The sequence below is a fragment of the Patella vulgata genome, chromosome 9 (assembly GCF_932274485.2).
Source record: "Patella vulgata chromosome 9, xgPatVulg1.2, whole genome shotgun sequence".
In the NCBI taxonomy this organism is placed as follows: Eukaryota; Metazoa; Mollusca; class Gastropoda; family Patellidae; genus Patella; species Patella vulgata.
Window position 1 is genome coordinate 6081024 of NC_065887.2, and position 17791 is coordinate 6098814.

The 17791-nt window shown below is 36.6% G+C and overlaps 1 protein-coding gene across 9 annotated transcripts in view; it reads left to right on the forward strand.

The window, feature by feature from the left end:
- The window catches only part of LOC126807946 (insulin-like growth factor-binding protein complex acid labile subunit), a 52479-nt gene extending 34945 nt beyond the window's left edge, over positions 1–17534 (forward strand). For 6 of the 9 annotated variants that reach the window (XM_050532882.2, XM_056103358.1, XM_050532884.2 and 3 more), the window contains 2 exons: positions 2619–2710; positions 15047–17534. In XM_050532882.2, the coding sequence (XP_050388839.2) occupies positions 15057–16811 (1755 nt within the window). In that variant the 5' untranslated portion in view covers positions 2619–2710; positions 15047–15056 and the 3' untranslated portion in view covers positions 16812–17534. Of the gene's footprint in view, positions 1–2618; positions 2711–6776; positions 6978–12901; positions 13066–13637; positions 14012–15046 lie in introns of those variants that run through there. The other 3 variants (XR_008789282.1, XR_007674230.2, XM_050532883.2) reach the window with 3 other exon arrangements.
- The last annotated feature ends 257 nt before the right edge of the window (positions 17535–17791 follow it).

Sequence of the window (17791 nt, forward strand, 5' to 3'; positions counted from 1 at the left end):
TAGATAAGAAGCGAAAGTTTGAAAGGAATGGACGAAATCATTGAGGCATATTTGTAGTCAACTTCTTGTTAGCCTGCGTGTACTCTTGTACTGTAACGTGACTACGTGTCTCCTGAAGCAGACAAATACTGAAATAGGAAACACTACAGTGATCCAATGGGACTGCAATTCAACTGGGGTGATGTTAGCTGCGATGTTTATCAATTTCCATAATTTTTCTGTAAACGCAAGTGACAAAAGAGCGTATAATACCAACATCCAAACTCTCATTTTAACCACAACTGAACATAATATCAAGGCCGTATATATCGAATTTTCAATCAAATTGACTGACATGCGGCATCGCTCAACAGCGACCTAGCTTCGTACACTCTATCATTTAGCCTCGATCTAACTGATGACGTCAATGTAACGGTTAATAATCTCCGCATGGGGCGCCATTTTTGATTTAATCAATCAGTGAAATCCTATTTAAATCCAAGCTGTAGCCGAGCCATCTGTGGGTCTACAGAGTTGATTTTGAGCTTGTTGTTTAAATAAAGATCTAATTTATAATTTCTATAACATCTGAAGCCTAAATTAAGACTTGCAATAATCAGATTTAGCTCTTGCATAATGTATGTTTAAGGTATATTTTATTCAATATAATTACAAATAATCATTCATACAACAAGCAAAAGACTTATGAATATCATTTCGTTTTGCTAAATTCAAAGTGAATCACTGTTTCACAAAAATAGATATTTTGTATTCATAGAAAGAAAATGGTGCATTATGGTATCCATGGATCATTTATTATCATAAACACCGTATAGAGCACTCGCTGTCAACATATCATTTCCTGCCATATCTTCAAACTTCCCTTTCTCTTTTCTTTTTTTTTTTATTTGAAATGTTCATGAAAGAAACAAAAAAATTGGAAAAGTAAATTGGTTGAAAGGACCTCGGATGTTCATTTTGAAGTAATTTTTTCTACAAGTTGTCAGTGAATTGAGAGATGGCGTGTTTTGACCCTGTTGTTCCCACACTTTTATGTATAAAACGGGACCTCCCAGTTGGTTCGGTGGAATTGACCACCAGGTCTTTCAAGGGCTGAGGTTACCATTTGACAGCTGTACCCAATATCTTTCATCTTGAAATAAAATAACAATCAACTCCGACCCTCCGAGAATTGAAATTTTATTATCTTTATAAATACTGTTTCACTTTTCCTTTAATTGCAACTGTCCTTTTATTTGAAGAGCCTATTCATCGCTAGATACTAAATGTCATGCTGGATTTACAGGGAAAAAGCTTTCTAAGAAAATGATTAAAGTTTAATATGTCTCATTTTTCATAATGTATCTTTAATGTTATAAATTTTTCAAATCAATATATTTTCATTTGTTTATTTTTGAATATTAGTTTGTTTTTCATTGAATTAATAATAAATATTTTATACCAGACAAAAACTGATTAAATTTCATCTCTTTTAATTGATATTGAATATAGAGGGATACTAAAATATCAGTTCAAACTGCCTTAAAAAACGTCTTTGACAATTTAAATATATGTTTGGACAGTAAAATGTAGTTTAATGGTCAAGTGCGAGACATTAAGTAATATATTGATATTGCTCGAGGGCGTTATCTATATACTATGCAATGTCTTGCACAAGACCACACAACTTAAAATACGTCACACAGGTCCAATATTTCATCTAGTAAAAATAATGTACGCTTGGCACATTGACCGTACCATTATTTGAAATAATGGTATGCCAACATCAAAGGATGACGTCACATAATTTGTATTTTAATGATTTATAATTCATGGCTGCTGATATAAAGTCTGTGTAACTTCTACTCAGAGGTCAGACTGTTGGTAGGCTCCCCCAACCCTCACCCAAACCCCATCTCCCATGGTTGATCTATCATGAAAGAATTACCTAATTAGTCTCAAAATAAACGAAGAAAAGTTTTGATATGAGATGTTAAAAATTATTTCATCATAATTTTTTAATCGTTTCAAATGTTTTTTTGTCACATTCAATAATGAAACGTCTTGTCAAAATAAAAAACAATATTTGAAGATAACAAAAAAAAGCCTCTGTCCTCAAATTTTGAATCAACTGAAGATTTTCTGATTTTGATATAAAAGAAACTTAATAACCTTCATGTGTGAAAGTATCTGAATAGAATATTAAAACTCTACAAATTTTGATGTGTTTGTTAAAGATGTGATCTAAGATAAGATGTATTATTCTATCTTGTGGTCAGTGGGTCTGTATTAGTTTACATCTGGGTGTTAAAGATTTCCAGATAAGTTTCAGCTTCACAATAAAAAATATCTGACCTTCCTGTCTGCTTGTCCTTTTCCCAGTGGACATGATAAAATTGATATCAGGCCTCTTCTCTTGACCTCTGCTAACCCTAAAGGTCAAATAGCCAGTTGGAAGAAATGGGAATGTGTTGTTTGAAGTATGTGGTCAAGTTTTTAGGTTTTTTAAAGGAAGTTTGTGTTTCTTTGATGTGAGGATGTTTTGGTATGTGTATGTCTTGAAAGTGATAGACATCTAATGTTCAGGTTGTTTCTAATATATTTAAATATATACATGTAGATTTTCTGTTCTGTTTCAGACTCAAGTTTGATTTTCAAATGGACATAATGTGTACTGATGAAAAAGAAAAAAGATTAGTTTAAAAATGGTCAAACAGTTGGCATGATAAAGGTAAGTAAGCGGGGTTTTTTTTAATACCATGTGTTGAAATGAAATGAAATAGGATGGGATGTAGTGTGTTACTTTTCTCTGGAGTGAGTTGGGGGTGGACAAATTGTTGATGTGTGAAATCACAAAGTCATTGAGTAAATTGCCGCGGTTTCGGTTCCCGACTTGTACGTAGGGTCACCTGTCCAACCTCATGGGTTTTCTCCAGGTCCTCGGGGTTTTCTCCCACTGCTGAAGATGGACATGATGTCAATATGTCATCAATTGTACACACAATTCTAAACAACTAGACACATTCATGAAATGAAATTGGGTTTAACGTCCTACTGTTTTGCTCCGAACTGGACTAATGAAGACGGGCATATGCCATACAGTACCTCCAGGCTAGCGAGCCAGCGTCTTACCCACTTAAGACACATTTATGCAAGTCCTGCTATTTAATGTCTCGGGCCTGTTTGAAGTATTGTTAATCCCTTGCAAACTACAATATTGTGAATAAACAGGCGAAAAATGTCTCAACTCCATAATTCTGTAGTTACAAAGATGTTATGGAATGAAAAGTTAGCAATATTCAGCAAATGGTTCAACACCATTCTGTAATTATAAAGATATTATGAATAAAAAGTTAGGAATAGTTGAGAAATGATGATCAGTGAGTTAAATCATTTAAACATACATTATGTCTATTGCAAGTCTTTCTTTAGGCCTTAAATGTTCTCTAAATTATTAATTAGACATTAATTAACTTATACAGACCATAATCAACTCTCGATGCCATCGCTAGCCTGTGATATTTACTGGATTGGAATCCGATCTGCTGCTCAACGCTCATTGATGATTAAATCCAAAAATGGTTAATCGAAACTATGTTTTTTATCGTACTGACTTTAGTAGGCCTAAAATTCAATCGTTATATTCTCGGTTCAAAGTGGATCAATTTAACTGAAATTTTCAGCAGATTCCCTTTACATTATCTTGTTTTTAAACTATTATAGTGAGAATTAACTGCCATCTCTTTATATAATCTTCCATAATGTATCTTTAAGTGTAAGTCGAGTTCAATAAGATGTAATACTCATTGGTTGTTGACTTTATTTCTATTGAATTGAATGATCAGGAGAAATGATGAATACTTGGTACAAGAGGTATTCTATCTTATCTCACAGCATAGTTTCACTGATGTAGGTCATTGTCTTCTACACAATAAAACATTATGATATAAATATTTAAACCAGGGAACACATTCAACCAGTTTTTGATTAATATTTTTTTTAAAAATTCAAATGAAAGAACATCTTATATTTGTAGAAATAATATTTTTACTGTTTATTCTTGTGATTTTTATTTGCTTTGTCGGACATGTTGGGAGTCTAACATCGTAACCCTGTAAACACTACTTCAAAAAGTCATGGTGACTCTGTGAGTAGGATGTTACCTCACTAGCTAATAGATCCATGGTGACTCTGTGAGTAAGATGTTACCTCACTAGCTAATAGATCCATGGTGACTCTGTGAGTAAGATGTTACCTCACTAGCTAATAGATCCATGGTGACTCTGTGAGTAAGATGTTACCTCACTAGCTAATAGATCCATGGTGACTCTGTGAGTAAGATGTTACCTCACTAGCTAATAGATCCATGGTGACTCTGTGAGTAAGATGTTACCTCACTAGCTAATAGATCCATGGTGACTCTGTGAGTAAGATGTTACCTCACTAGCTAATAGATCCATGGTGACTCTGTGAGTAAGATGTTACCTCACTAGCTAATAGATCCATGGTGACTCTGTGAGTAAGATGTTACCTCACTAGCTAATAGATCCATGGTGACTCTGTGAGTAAGATGTTACCTCACTAGCTTATATATCCATGGTGACTCTGTGAGTAAGATGTTACCTCACTAGCTAATAGATCCATGGTGACTCTGTGAGTAAGATGTTACCTCACTAGCTAATATATCCATGGTGACTCTGTGAGTAAGATGTTACCTCACTAGCTAATAGATCCATGGTGACTCTGTGAGTAAGATGTTACCTCACTAGCTAATAGATCCATGGTGACTCTGTGAGTAAGATGTTACCTCACTAGCTAATAGATCCATGGTGACTCTGTGAGTAAGATGTTACCTCACTAGCTAATAGATACATGGTGACTCTGTGAGTAAGATGTTACCTCACTAGCTAATAGATCCATGGTGACTCTGTGAGTAAGATGTTACCTCACTAGCTAATAGATACATGGTGACTCTGTGAGTAAGATGTTACCTCACTAGCTAATAGATCCATGGTGACTCTGTGAGTAAGATGTTACCTCACTAGCTAATAGATCCATGGTGACTCTGTGAGTAAGATGTTACCTCACTAGCTAATAGATCCATGGTGACTCTGTGAGTAAGATGTTACCTCACTAGCTAATAGATCCATGGTGACTCTGTGAGTAAGATGTTACCTCACTAGCTAATAGATCCATGGTGACTCTGTGTGTAAGATCCTACCCCACTAGCCAGGAGATAACAATTTACTGTGTCCTAGAAATATTTCATTTCATGAATTAAACTAATCAATACCATGCAGCTTAATCTTTGAACCTGAAATTAGCACCCAAATATTTGATAAGTGTGCATTTCAATGCTTAAAGAAACACTAGTAGGATCATAGAGAAAGGGAAATGAAATGAAATGAAATGGGGTTTAACGTCCTACTGTTTTGCTCCGAACTGGGCTAATGAAGACGGGCATACGCCATACAGTGTGCTATGAGGGAAATTTTGCCCGGACAGCGGCACTACGGCCTACTCTTATATCGAATTCCAACTGTCAAGGGATCTTTTACGTGCACGCCAATGTGTACACGGGACCTCGGTTTTTCGTCTCATCCGAATGACTAGACAGCTGTCCTTGTCAGGCCCTCCGTCCTGCATCACTGACAAGGGGAAACCATGCCGGAAAATATAGAGAAAGGGGGGTGAGGGTGGAGGTACATAATAGAGAGTGGGAGCCATGGTGGCTGAGTAAGTAAGGTGCTGCCTCGCTAAACAGGAGGTCCCAGGTATGATCCCTGTGTTTTTTGCAAAAGTTCTTGGAGATTTTCCAGCGTGGTTTTGTCTTATTGGTGGTTCAGTAATGCTTGGTTCCCACTATCGCGACTCGTGCTGCGATTGAAATCATAGTAGTAATTGTGGTGATCCTATCAGGTCTTATTATATATTGAGGTCATTTGTAGCAATCTCGTGTCAAACGTATCCAAATGTATCCAAACGTATCTGCACGTACCAGATTGTGGACTCAATAGGAACAATCCTAGCATTAGGAAGACCTGGTTCTAGCCTGGGTTTTTCTAGTCAGTGGTTTTCTCTTGTCAGTGGTTCAGTAAGGATGACCTGGTTATCTCGGTGTTCAGTAAGGATGACCTGGTTATCTCGGTGTTCAGTAAGGATGACCTGGTTTTCTCAGTGTTCAGTAATGGATGACATAGGTTTCTCTAGTAAGCGGTTCAGTAGGGATGACCTGGTTTTCTCTAATCAGTGGTCCAGGAAGGGTTAGGGAACAGTGTCAAGCATTTGGATGCATGGAAAACTGAACATAAATAAACCATAACAGCTGGAATTTCATGAAGAGGTTTTTTTAAATTTAATATTTTAAATTTGGCATGTAACAACAGACATTCTGTTGTGCCCCCCAGTCCCATGATGCTCTAAGCACATGCTTGTTTTACTTAATGGTTAATCCACCCCGGTGTTGAGGGGGGTTGGATGGCTGAATGGTTAGCGTGCGCGCGCTGTACCATAAAGTCTGTCATTGAGTCGACTGGCGTGGTTTCGAATCCCAGGTTGTACGTGGCAAGGAGTAGGGTCGCCTGTCCAACCTCGTGGGTTTTCTCCGGGTCCTCCGGTTTCCTCCCACTGCTAAAGACCCCTACGCGCAAGCGAATTATGTAAATAAAATTAAACCATATGTTAGTCCCGAAATGACCTAGTTTGTGTCGAGTGGACGTTAAACCCCATTTCTCTCTCTCTCTCTCCCCTGTGTTGAGCCCTATTTCCTTTAATTTTTTTGGTTGGATATATTACAGATTTAATACCTGTATTAGAGCTGTTTAGTGGTGATAAAGATATGTAAAGTTATGTTTGAATGAAGACGACTTCTAATCGACTGACTTAGTAATGAAATTATTTGTTTTTATGGTGAATGGTGTGAAAAGATAAAATGGCTATAATCTTTATTGGATTAAGATCAACTTGTACAAAAAATATACTTACATCAAAAACATCTAATGCGAATAAATAACTAAATACTTGCATAATCTGGAGATTATAGATAGGGGTCTTTAGCAGTGGGAGGAAACCGGAGGACCCAGAGAAAACCCACAAGGTTGGACAGGCGATGCTACTCCTTGTCACATACAAGTGGGGAAAACCCTGTAATGAAATGGAATTGAGTTATAGTAAGTTTTACTGCTAGGGTTACACATTCAATGCTTGTTTGGAGAATTATGCCCTAACAGCAACATATTTTCTTCGATTTTCGACTTCTTTTCATCGATTTTCAACAGACAATGGTTCTTTTATATGAACACTGGTGGATCTATACTTTTTGCCCCATCCGAGCAACTAGACAAATACTTTGTACAAAAAAATTGCGATTTTAGCTTGCGAGCCCTCTAGAGTTCACCATTTTTTTTCCAATTTTGATGAAACTTAAAATATATGTTTACTAGAAGAATGCCCGGGGTGATAACCCCGAAACCGGAAGTGGTAGACTAACGCCACCTGGCCTATGTTACTCCCCAGTCCGAGCTACCCCTATATCCCAAATTTCAGACTCAGGGGCAGACCTAGTGTAGCCGCCAACCCCGAACAGACAAACAGACAAACAAACAGACAGACAAACGACAGTCACAAATATTAGTATAGAATAGATATCCCACCAAAAATCGCAGTTCCTGACAATATTCGTGCATATTAGACCATAACTTCCTGGATTATGGCCCATGATTATTCAAGGCGTCAAGGAGGGGAGAGATACATTATGATTTCCTCTCCAAACGTGCACGAAGGGAGATAATTTATGTATCGTCACACCGTTTAATTAATATTTTAAAAAACTCTCACGATAAATTATGCCAACTCATGTTCGATAATTATATTTGTTGAAGTAAATTTTGATATAACCGAGGTTGAGTTACATGATCAAAAGAAACGAAGGTTCGATGGTGATAGGTGACAATAATAATATTGATATTATTATGATATATAGTATAAGTTTCTGGTATAATGTAACGTAATCGTACCTGTAGAAGACGCAGGTGTTCTGGTTTAAATTACCTGATTTCATAGGTAATCAAAGGTAGCGGACTATTATACTGGCTCTCACATCAGGTACAAATTTATGTAAATGTTTTATAGCCTTGCTGGAATCTAGAGAGAGAGGAAGAGAGAGAGAGAGGAAGAGATAGAGAGAGAGAGAGAGAGTTAGTTTAAGGTCCCCTCGACACAAACTAGGTCATTTCGGGATTAACACATGGTTCAATTTTATTTCAATAATCCGCTTGTGTATAGGGGACTTTAGCAATGGGAGGAACAGGAGGACCTGGAGAAACTCATGAGGTTGGACAGGCGACCTTAATCCCTGTCATGTACAAGCGTGGAATCGAAACCAAGCCACTTGACTCAATGACAGATCTTATGATATCATATGCACGCGTTAAACCACTAGACCACCAAACATTCGGGTTGAAGGTAACATTTGGGTGTCACAACAGCAGTGTCAAAAGATTTTTGATAAAATCTTTATACAGGTATTTTCCTTCATTCTCATCAATCAAGACATTTTTTTTTTTCGATGTGTTCCGTTAGAACTCTATTGTATTTGTTGTTATGAGTCTGGTTAAAAAAGGCTATATAATTATGCGATCATGTTACATCTTTCAGGGTGTAGAGTGAAATTGTGACTGTTACCAATTGAACATAGATTCATAGTTTTTAATCCCTCCAGCTCCTTGATAGTAGAACTCGACTACATGATGGTTAGTTACAAAAATCGCTTAAATCCACCTGTGTGGCCTTTATAACCCCTCTACATACTACTACAATTAATTCTCAATTCACTTTGAATTTGATTCGGTAGCCAAGTGGTCTGGCATATGCACTTTAGATTAAAAGGTCTGAAATTGAGCCGAAGATGTGGTTTACAACCCTACTACCTGCTGATCTGTTTGGTGCAGAAAAGTAGGACGTTAAACCACATTTCAACTACAATAATTTCTCAGTTTGTGTTTATGGAATTTGATTGGGTGGCAGAGTGATCTAATTTGTAGACTTTAGATCATAAGGTCTGTCATTGAGTTGAGGGGTGTGGTTTTGATCCGAGAATAAGTTTTTCTGCCTACCTTTGTGAGTTACTCCTGGCCCACTGGTTTCCTCCCATGAAAATATACTATTCAAAAAAAGTAGGGGATATTTGATTTGTAAGTGTTATTAAAGTCACCTTATGAAACTGACGAAGAAACAAATGACAAAATGAAATGAAGTTCACATTCATCGATTTATTCCAAATGATCGTTAGACTAAGTAAGGCACAGACTGACCATTATAAGGGTAAAATGATACCCGGGGTCAAACAGCAAAGTTACCACAGCATCACAACCAAGTCAGTAACGGGTAAATCCTCCTCTGTTTGCCAAACAAGCATTGATCAGACGTGGCATACTCCTAATGAGACGTTTAAGGTCATTTTGGTCCAGATTGTCCCATTCCTGTTGCAACGCAGCAGCAAGTTCTTGGACATTGGCAGGACGTTGTTGACGTTGACGTAACCTCTGTCCAAGCATGTCCCAGACATGCTCGATGGGGGAGAGGTCGGGACTCAGTGCTGGCCAAGGTAATGTGGTGATGTTCTGTTGTTGGAGGTAACCTGTAACGATCCTGGCCCTGTGACATCTTGCGTTGTCATCCTGGAAGATGAAACGGCGGCCATGACGTCGTGCGAACGGCACAACATGGACTGCCAAGATGTTGTCCCGGTAGTACTGGCCTGTAACACGCCCTGCAACAACATGTAAAGCCGTTCTTCCAGTAACAGTGATGCCTCCCCACACCATAACAGAACCACCCCCAAATCGATCATGTCTGATGACGTTAACGTCTTGGAAGCGCTCGTTTCGACGACGCCACACCCTCCTACGTCTGTCCAAAAAATCAACAGTGAACCTTGACTCATCTGAAAACATCACATTGCTCCAGCGTCGATTATCCCAGTGTTGACGATCCCTACACCAACGACGTCTTGCCTGAATGTGATGATCTCTCAAACAAGGGATCACGCGAGGACGTCGGGCGCGAAGGTGACCCCTATGCAGTCGATTCCGAATCGTCTGGCCACTCATTCTCACACCAGTGTCTGTTTGAAGACGAGCGCTGATCTGATTTGCTGTGATGACACGATTTCTCAAGGCCAAGGTACGGATAAATCGATCCTGGGCTTGAGTTGTCGCCCTTGGTCGACCTGAGCGTGGTCTGTCTTGTACAGATTGTGTATCACGGTATCTGGACCATAGCCTGCTTATGACAGACTGAGAAACATTCATCGTCCGCGCCACAACCGCCTGTGTTGTGCCGATCTGTAGCATGCCAAGGGCACGTAACCTTTCATTTTGGGTGAGCCGACGCATATCAAAATTTGTTTTCTGGTCACTAAAACAATTAAACTGATGTTTCCACCCTGGAATTCAATGCCACAATGACTGTAACATTCAAAGTCAGAGTCGTGCAAATCTTGGGTTGGACCCCCATGATGATCCCAAGCATCACCTGCATTCCATGCGGTAGCTATTGGTGCGTTTGGGCGTCACATGTAACTGGAAATGTTTCTTCTGTTAGGTTCTATAGTGATTTTTTTCGTAGTCATTTGCATATTTTAGTATTATGCCCCCAAAATCAAATATCCCCTACTTTTTTTGAATAGTATATAAGATCTCTGCATATAAATGAAATGAAATGGGGTTTAATGTTCTATTGTTCTACTCCAACAGAGCTAATGGCGACAGGCATGCACCGTACAATGTGCTATGAGGGAAATTTTGCCCGGACAGAGGCATTATGGCCTCCTCTTATATCGAATTTGGGGGTTGGATGGCAGAATGGTTAGCACGTGCGCGCAATATCATAAGGTCTGTCATTGAGTCAACTGCCGTGGTTTCAATTCCCTGGTTGTACGTGACAAGGAGTAGGGTCGCTGGGTCCTCCGGTTTGCTCCCTCTGCTAAAGACACCTATGCACACGAAATTATCTAGTTTGTGCCGAGTGGACATTAAACCCTATTTCTCTCTCTCTCTCTCTCTCTCTCTCTCTCTCCCCCCAACATAGGGTCTCCCTGTTTATTGAGCTGGTGCCCTACCCACTGAGTAACCAAGACTCCATATACACTTGGGACTGGATCAATCAGGTCTAAAATAGCAGAGTTTGAATTTCTATAATCCTTTGCTGTGTTGTACCTTTCAACTTAGGTTCCATCTGATATTTTATCAAAGATTAAAAACCCATTTAAAATCAATCAAACTACTCCTACTCTGCGTCTAATAAATGTCTATTCCGCGGCTAGAGAGAATTTTAATCCTGTATTTTACACCGAGAGTGTTGCGATATGTATGATAATGACGGGATTAGTTGAAGTGTTATTTCTGTAAAATAAACCACTGGGATTATTTACAATGTCGACTTATTTTACGCTATGTTTACGTCAGATGTTACAAGACGGGAATAATGCTACAATAGGAGGACATGGCTGTGTCGAGTCCTGTTGTACTAGTCTACATTGTTTGGTGTCAATCAAGATAAAGATACAATAGGTGAATGGTGTATATTTGGGCCACGGATCCTATTTGATATATTCTCTTGTTATATTTACTCTAGTTTCAATGTACAGGTGAAACCAGGGAATCACACTAAATGAAAACTCTATTAAAAATCTTATTAAAAATCTCTCTTTTAAACATTTTGATGCCAGAATTCTTTAGATATATATCTTTCCATGAGAATATTCTTAGTTCAAACATGGTTATAAATATTGAGATGAAGACCATACATAAACAAACGTATGTTTATATTCATTCATTCAGAAGAAATATGGAATTGTAAAAAAACAAATTCTTTGTCACAAACCATTCTAAATTGGTCATAAATTTTTCTGAAATCTGCAGAAAGCACATTATTTGTCCTAAATCATTCTAAACTCTGCACAAAGCGCATTATTTTTCATAAGTAATTTTTAACTCGGCTGAAAGACTAAAAACATTATTTGTTATAAATAATTCTAAACTCAACAGAAAGGTAACACTTAGCATTCCACAGGATACTTGAAGTAAATTATTATGTATTTGAAAGAGGACAACGTTTAACTTTTCTGTACTTGGAATTCCTTCATATGATGTGTGAATAAATGTTAGGTTTAAGATAATATTATACCAACATTTGTACATATTGATTTCACTTAAATATAGTGATATTCACCATATAGTTGGTAAATACTGATTGTTACATATCTAAATATATAATTGCATATTTGAAGAGATAATTGCATATTTGGGTGATATAATTGCATATTTGGATGATATAATTGGATATTTGGATGATATAATTGGATATTTGGATGATATAATTAGATATTTGGATGATATAATTGTATATTTGAACATATAATTCCATATTAAACATGAATATCTGCATCTATCACAAGCCATTTGGTTGGAATTCTAGTGCTATAACCATATATAATTGCATATCTAAAAATATCATTGCATATATTGTCTGTTAGACGGAGTCAAACTTGTTTTTTCAAGAGATTTTTAAGGTTGGTTTTTTTTTTAAACATTTGATCACAAAGAATGAAACATTTACATCGAGTTCTTTGATTTTGATTGGATTAGACCTATCTTCAGACCTGTGGCTATCATTATACAAGACTATAGTCCCTATCAATTAGTAAAATAAACAATTTATATATGCTAGACAAAGATTAAACATTGTTTAATTTTTAACAAAAAAACATAAAATACAATGTTTTTAATCTCTTTTCTTCTCTTTCACACTTCATCGATTTCTCTTTCACACTTCACTGATTTCATTAATCCAAGGAGTTCTGGATTAATCATGCTGTTGTTTTTGTGGGTGGAGCCTAATTAGGTGATTTTGTTTTTTTTAGTACCTAAAGGAATCTCCAGATAAGAGCCAGAATACAAAATAACATAACTGGCAAGATGTTCGATTTATAAGGACTTTTTTATTTTTGTGTTTTTACCAATTTTTAACCCTTTAAGTGTAAAATAATTTAATTAAAATCAACCTGTTCATAATATCATGTTTATTGGACATTAAATCTGTAATAAACAACAACAACAACAATATTTACATTGAAATAAAACATTTTGGGGAACAAATCATTGACGATTATGACTATTTCTTTCACATTCAGTGGGCTAAATCCATTAGATCTTAGTAAAGATACAAAATTTGAACAGGTTGACCATGATTTTTGTGAAATAAATCATTTTTAAAATCAAATCAGTAAATGATGTGCCATTGATTTTTTACAGTATTTTCTAATTAAAAATTCCTGAATTTGACCAGGTTGACCACCCATTTTTTTTAAAGTTAATTCTTTTTGAGACATAGTCTTTGCTATTTTGATAGTAAATTCTTTTTTTCTAATTAGAAATTCCCAAATTTGACCAGATTGACCCCAGGTCTAAGTGGGGATTAAGGAAGAAAGGGGGATGTGCTCTTCACACCTGAGAATATGTTACTCCCTGTCCAGCAGTAAAAGTAGGAGGAGCTTTATTGGTCATTGAGAGTGATTAATGACAGTTTACTGGGGACATTAACACCTCATCTGTCAATCAACTTCTTACCCGTGGGCGGAGCTAAGTTGATGCCAATCAACCTATCAGACGTGTTTATTTAATGGTCTGGTGTTGATTGACAGACAGTTTTTATTTGATGTTGTGAGTGAAATGGATCATTGAGTTTAGGAGATGATATTAGTAGGGTCTGAGAGATAGGGAGTTAGTATTAGAAGGGGTTGTTGTTGATGAATGAACAGGAAGAGAGACTTGATGTGTTGTGTTTATTTATCAGTCTATGTGCCGGTTATTTATAAACTACTGGACTAGAGCTTTCCTGTGTAAAGTTAGTTACCTGTGTGGAGTTAGTACCTGTGTGGAGTTTGTTACCTGTGTAATTTAGATCTATATTCTTGCAACATGGCTGTGGGATACTATCAGTGAAAATTCAATACAAATGTATCTTGTGACAGGTAACTTATAATTTAACTTTTAAAGTTGTAGTATTGTTATCAATGTATGATAGCCATCAACGACCATTCTTTGAATAGAGTTATAACACGATCACCTCCACATTTCTCAATAACTGTTTAAAATCTTGATTTTTAAATTATTTTTACAATGAAAATAAGGTTTGTTTACATTTAGTGGAGTTAGAGAGAAATAAACAATGGGTACGTATTATGCAAGTACCGAAGTTTAGACAGTTAGAATTTCTGAAATGATATGCATATTCAACAATTATTGCTATGATTAAAAGATGACTACAGAGGAAATATTTTTCTGGTTTGTATAGACCAGTTTAAAATCTTATACATGTAGACTATGCTCTTATGGCTAGATCGACGTACAAGGATTTGTCTACCACTTTTATTATTACATGTATCAGCCAGAAAGAGGATTGGGGTTAGAAATATTTTAGAATGAAGAGAATCAGAAATCTCTTCTTTGCCCACGCTTCTGTCGTCATTTGTGTGATAAGACACGACTTCTATTAGATATACAGCATGTACAATGTACATGTAGCCTACATGTTAATTTCTGTACCATGATACTTGGTTAAGTTGACCTAACAAGATTTGTGAGTGGTAATTCAATAGAGTTTAGCTCAACTTTACAATTCTTCCTTGTATTTCTATATTTATATTGATCTCATCATGTAGTAAGGATCGACTATGTCATCTATGCAAGTCATGGATTAGATCCTGGGTATGTAGTTTATCCATAGCATTATTTGTTGTAGTGTTGATCAACAATATGGACTGTCATCTATGCAAATCATGAGTTTGGAACCTGGGTTTCTATGTAACGAGGAGTATAGTCGCCTTACTAATCTCATGGGTTTTCTGGAGCCACTCAGGTTTCATTCTAGCACATGTAACTAAAGACTCCTGCACACCAGCAAATTGGTGAAATGCTGAGTGAATACTCTCTCTATCTACATGTCTCTCTCTCTCTCTCTCTCTCTACAAACATCAATGTTCATATTTATCATTACTATTTTTCAGGTGATTTGAAATGGAAGATGTAGGAATCTGTATTTTCTTGCTGTGGATTATGGGATTTCTGGGAGTTGCGGCCGTGTGTCCTGATTTATGTCAGTGTCACCAGGATTACTTTGTCTACTGTCGCAGAGTGTCACTGACAGACGAAAACTTACGCGACGTCATGAAGGAAATGCCACCTGAAGTTCGACTCCTGGATCTTGGGTCCAATAATCTTCAGAATATCACAGCGACCATATTTTCGCATCTACCTAATCTAGAATATTTGAATCTCTCGGATAATCAAATTTCAAGTATTGACGAATATTCTTTCCGATATCAGACTATGTTACGTGATCTGAATTTAAACAGGAATCGTCTGATGAAATTAAACAGTGCAACATTTCACGGGTTATCGAGACTTAAGGAGTTGGATTTAGGTTCAAATAATATCAGGTCAATTGAATCAGGAGCCTTCTCCGAGTTCACCATACTTCAGCAGTTATATTTACATCAAAATAAACTGGATAATGTTTCTAGTGATATGTTTTTAGGACTGGATAACCTTCACCTGTTGGATCTTTCAGACAATGTGATATCTGTGATCGGTGATGCAAGTTTCCGTCATTTTAAAAAGTTGTGGAAATTGAAATTGAACAATAACCAACTTCGTGAGATTAAATTAGAGAGTTTCGCAGGATTGTCATCAGTGCGGGAACTGGATCTTAGCTACAATCATTTCACCAGTGTCGGCTTTTTATCAACGCTGACATTCCGAGAAACCATCAGTGCCATATATCTATCCCATAATTTATTAAAACATATTCCCGTCAACCTCATCTCCACCATTCGTCGTTTGGAAACTTTAGATTTATCGCATAATTATATATCGTCTGTTTCGCGGGACGCATTCTTCGGATTGTCGTTACTCACCCTAAATCTCTCTAGTAACGCTTTTACGAAAATAGACAGAGGAATGTTTTCTCAGACTCGGAAGATAATGAACCTTGACCTTAGTTTTAACCATATAGAGGTCGTTAAAACAGGTGCGTTGGATAGTTTCCGCGAAACTGTTTATTATTTGAATCTCCACCACAACAAATTAACAGAAGTGAACCCTGGAATGTTCCGAGGAATGAAGAACCTGTTACAACTTGATCTAGACTACAATAATATTGATAATATTTACGAAGGTTCGTTCAGGCAGCTTGTGAAATTAGAGGAATTAAGAATCTCTCATAATAAACTAACGACTATTCGAGACTCCATGTTGAATGGGCCTCCGTATCAATCGATACATCTACTGGATAATCAGATACAAAAATTCAGTGGATTTAAATTCGAAGAACAGAATTCTCCAATCAGAGTTCATTTAAATCTGACTGCCGTAGAGCAAAATGAATCGAGTGTGCGTGTTCAGTGGCCATATCGCGATGGTTCACAAATTTATTGGAAGGTTGCGATAACGTGTGACGATGGACGCAGAAAATGTGTTACGAGACCTCAGGACGAATATCTAGCGCCATATAGAATGGACGCCGTGATTGAAGATTTATCGCCAAACTCAAAGTATTACATTTGTGTTTATCCTGTGTTTATCAACAAAAATATCTTCGTGGACCAATGTGTGCATGTCAGCACACGACCGAGTCGAGCTCTGACCACAGTGACGGTTAAAGAACCATTATCTAAACCTCTCGGTGAAAATGGATGTACTTCATTACAGGGAGTCAGTTACTCTTGGACAATGTTACTTATCATAATCTGTGTATTATCGTGGTCGTCATAGAAACAAGATGTCGATTGTGATGTGTCTGTTGTTGTGTGTTTGATTTCGTCACATGTACATGTACAAAGAAAAATCTATTTTGCATCGCTTTTCTCACATCTTGCCAAAAATAAACTCTCTACATGTACAAATGGAAAACATGGTGTTGCAACCATCCATCCATAATGTTACATGTGTAGTTAAAGGTTTTCAGAAGAAATTATTCTTTTAGTTTAACAATAACTGAAACAATGAGTTGACTAGGGGCTAAACATCATTCACAATCGAGCTTGTGCAATACAAAACGGGAAGGGTATGAACAAAAGCCCAAATTAGTTATTGTTGTAACTAGGTGCTGCTTTCTTAAAATAGATGTAATTAACTTAATAATATTCCAACTATTGAGAGAGTTCTAATAAGTCTTACATGTACAATGTATATCCTATTTTCGATCTTACCCAGTCAAAAAGGCTGCTTTGGTTTAGATTTAAGTTTTCATGAAAAAGTTGTCCAGTTATCCTAATTTACTTTATAATATTTGTCTATTGAGAAAGTTAGTACATGTATGTGGTTTGTCTAATGAGAAAGTTAGTACATATGTATGTAGTTTGTATGAATGTGTATAATTGTTTGTTTAAATCTATGAAAGTGCTAATATATATTATGTGTCAGTGTTACCCGGTATGTATGATGTGTATATTACTGTATTATATATAAATAGAACTCTATCAGATTATCTCAAAATGTTTTTGGACCATGAACAGGGCCCTGGTTTCACAAAGCATTCTCAGACTTAAGTTAAGAAATTATTCAACTTTCAATCACTGTTTATGAGAAATATCGTTGATCAAGAAACACATCAATTTGCACATACATGTACATGTAGTTTCTTATTGATGTATTTGATACATTAAAACAACAAAAGTTTTATAAAGATGTATAATATACGCTGTAGTTGAAATAAGTCGAACAATTTTCACATAGTTTCTTATTGATATACT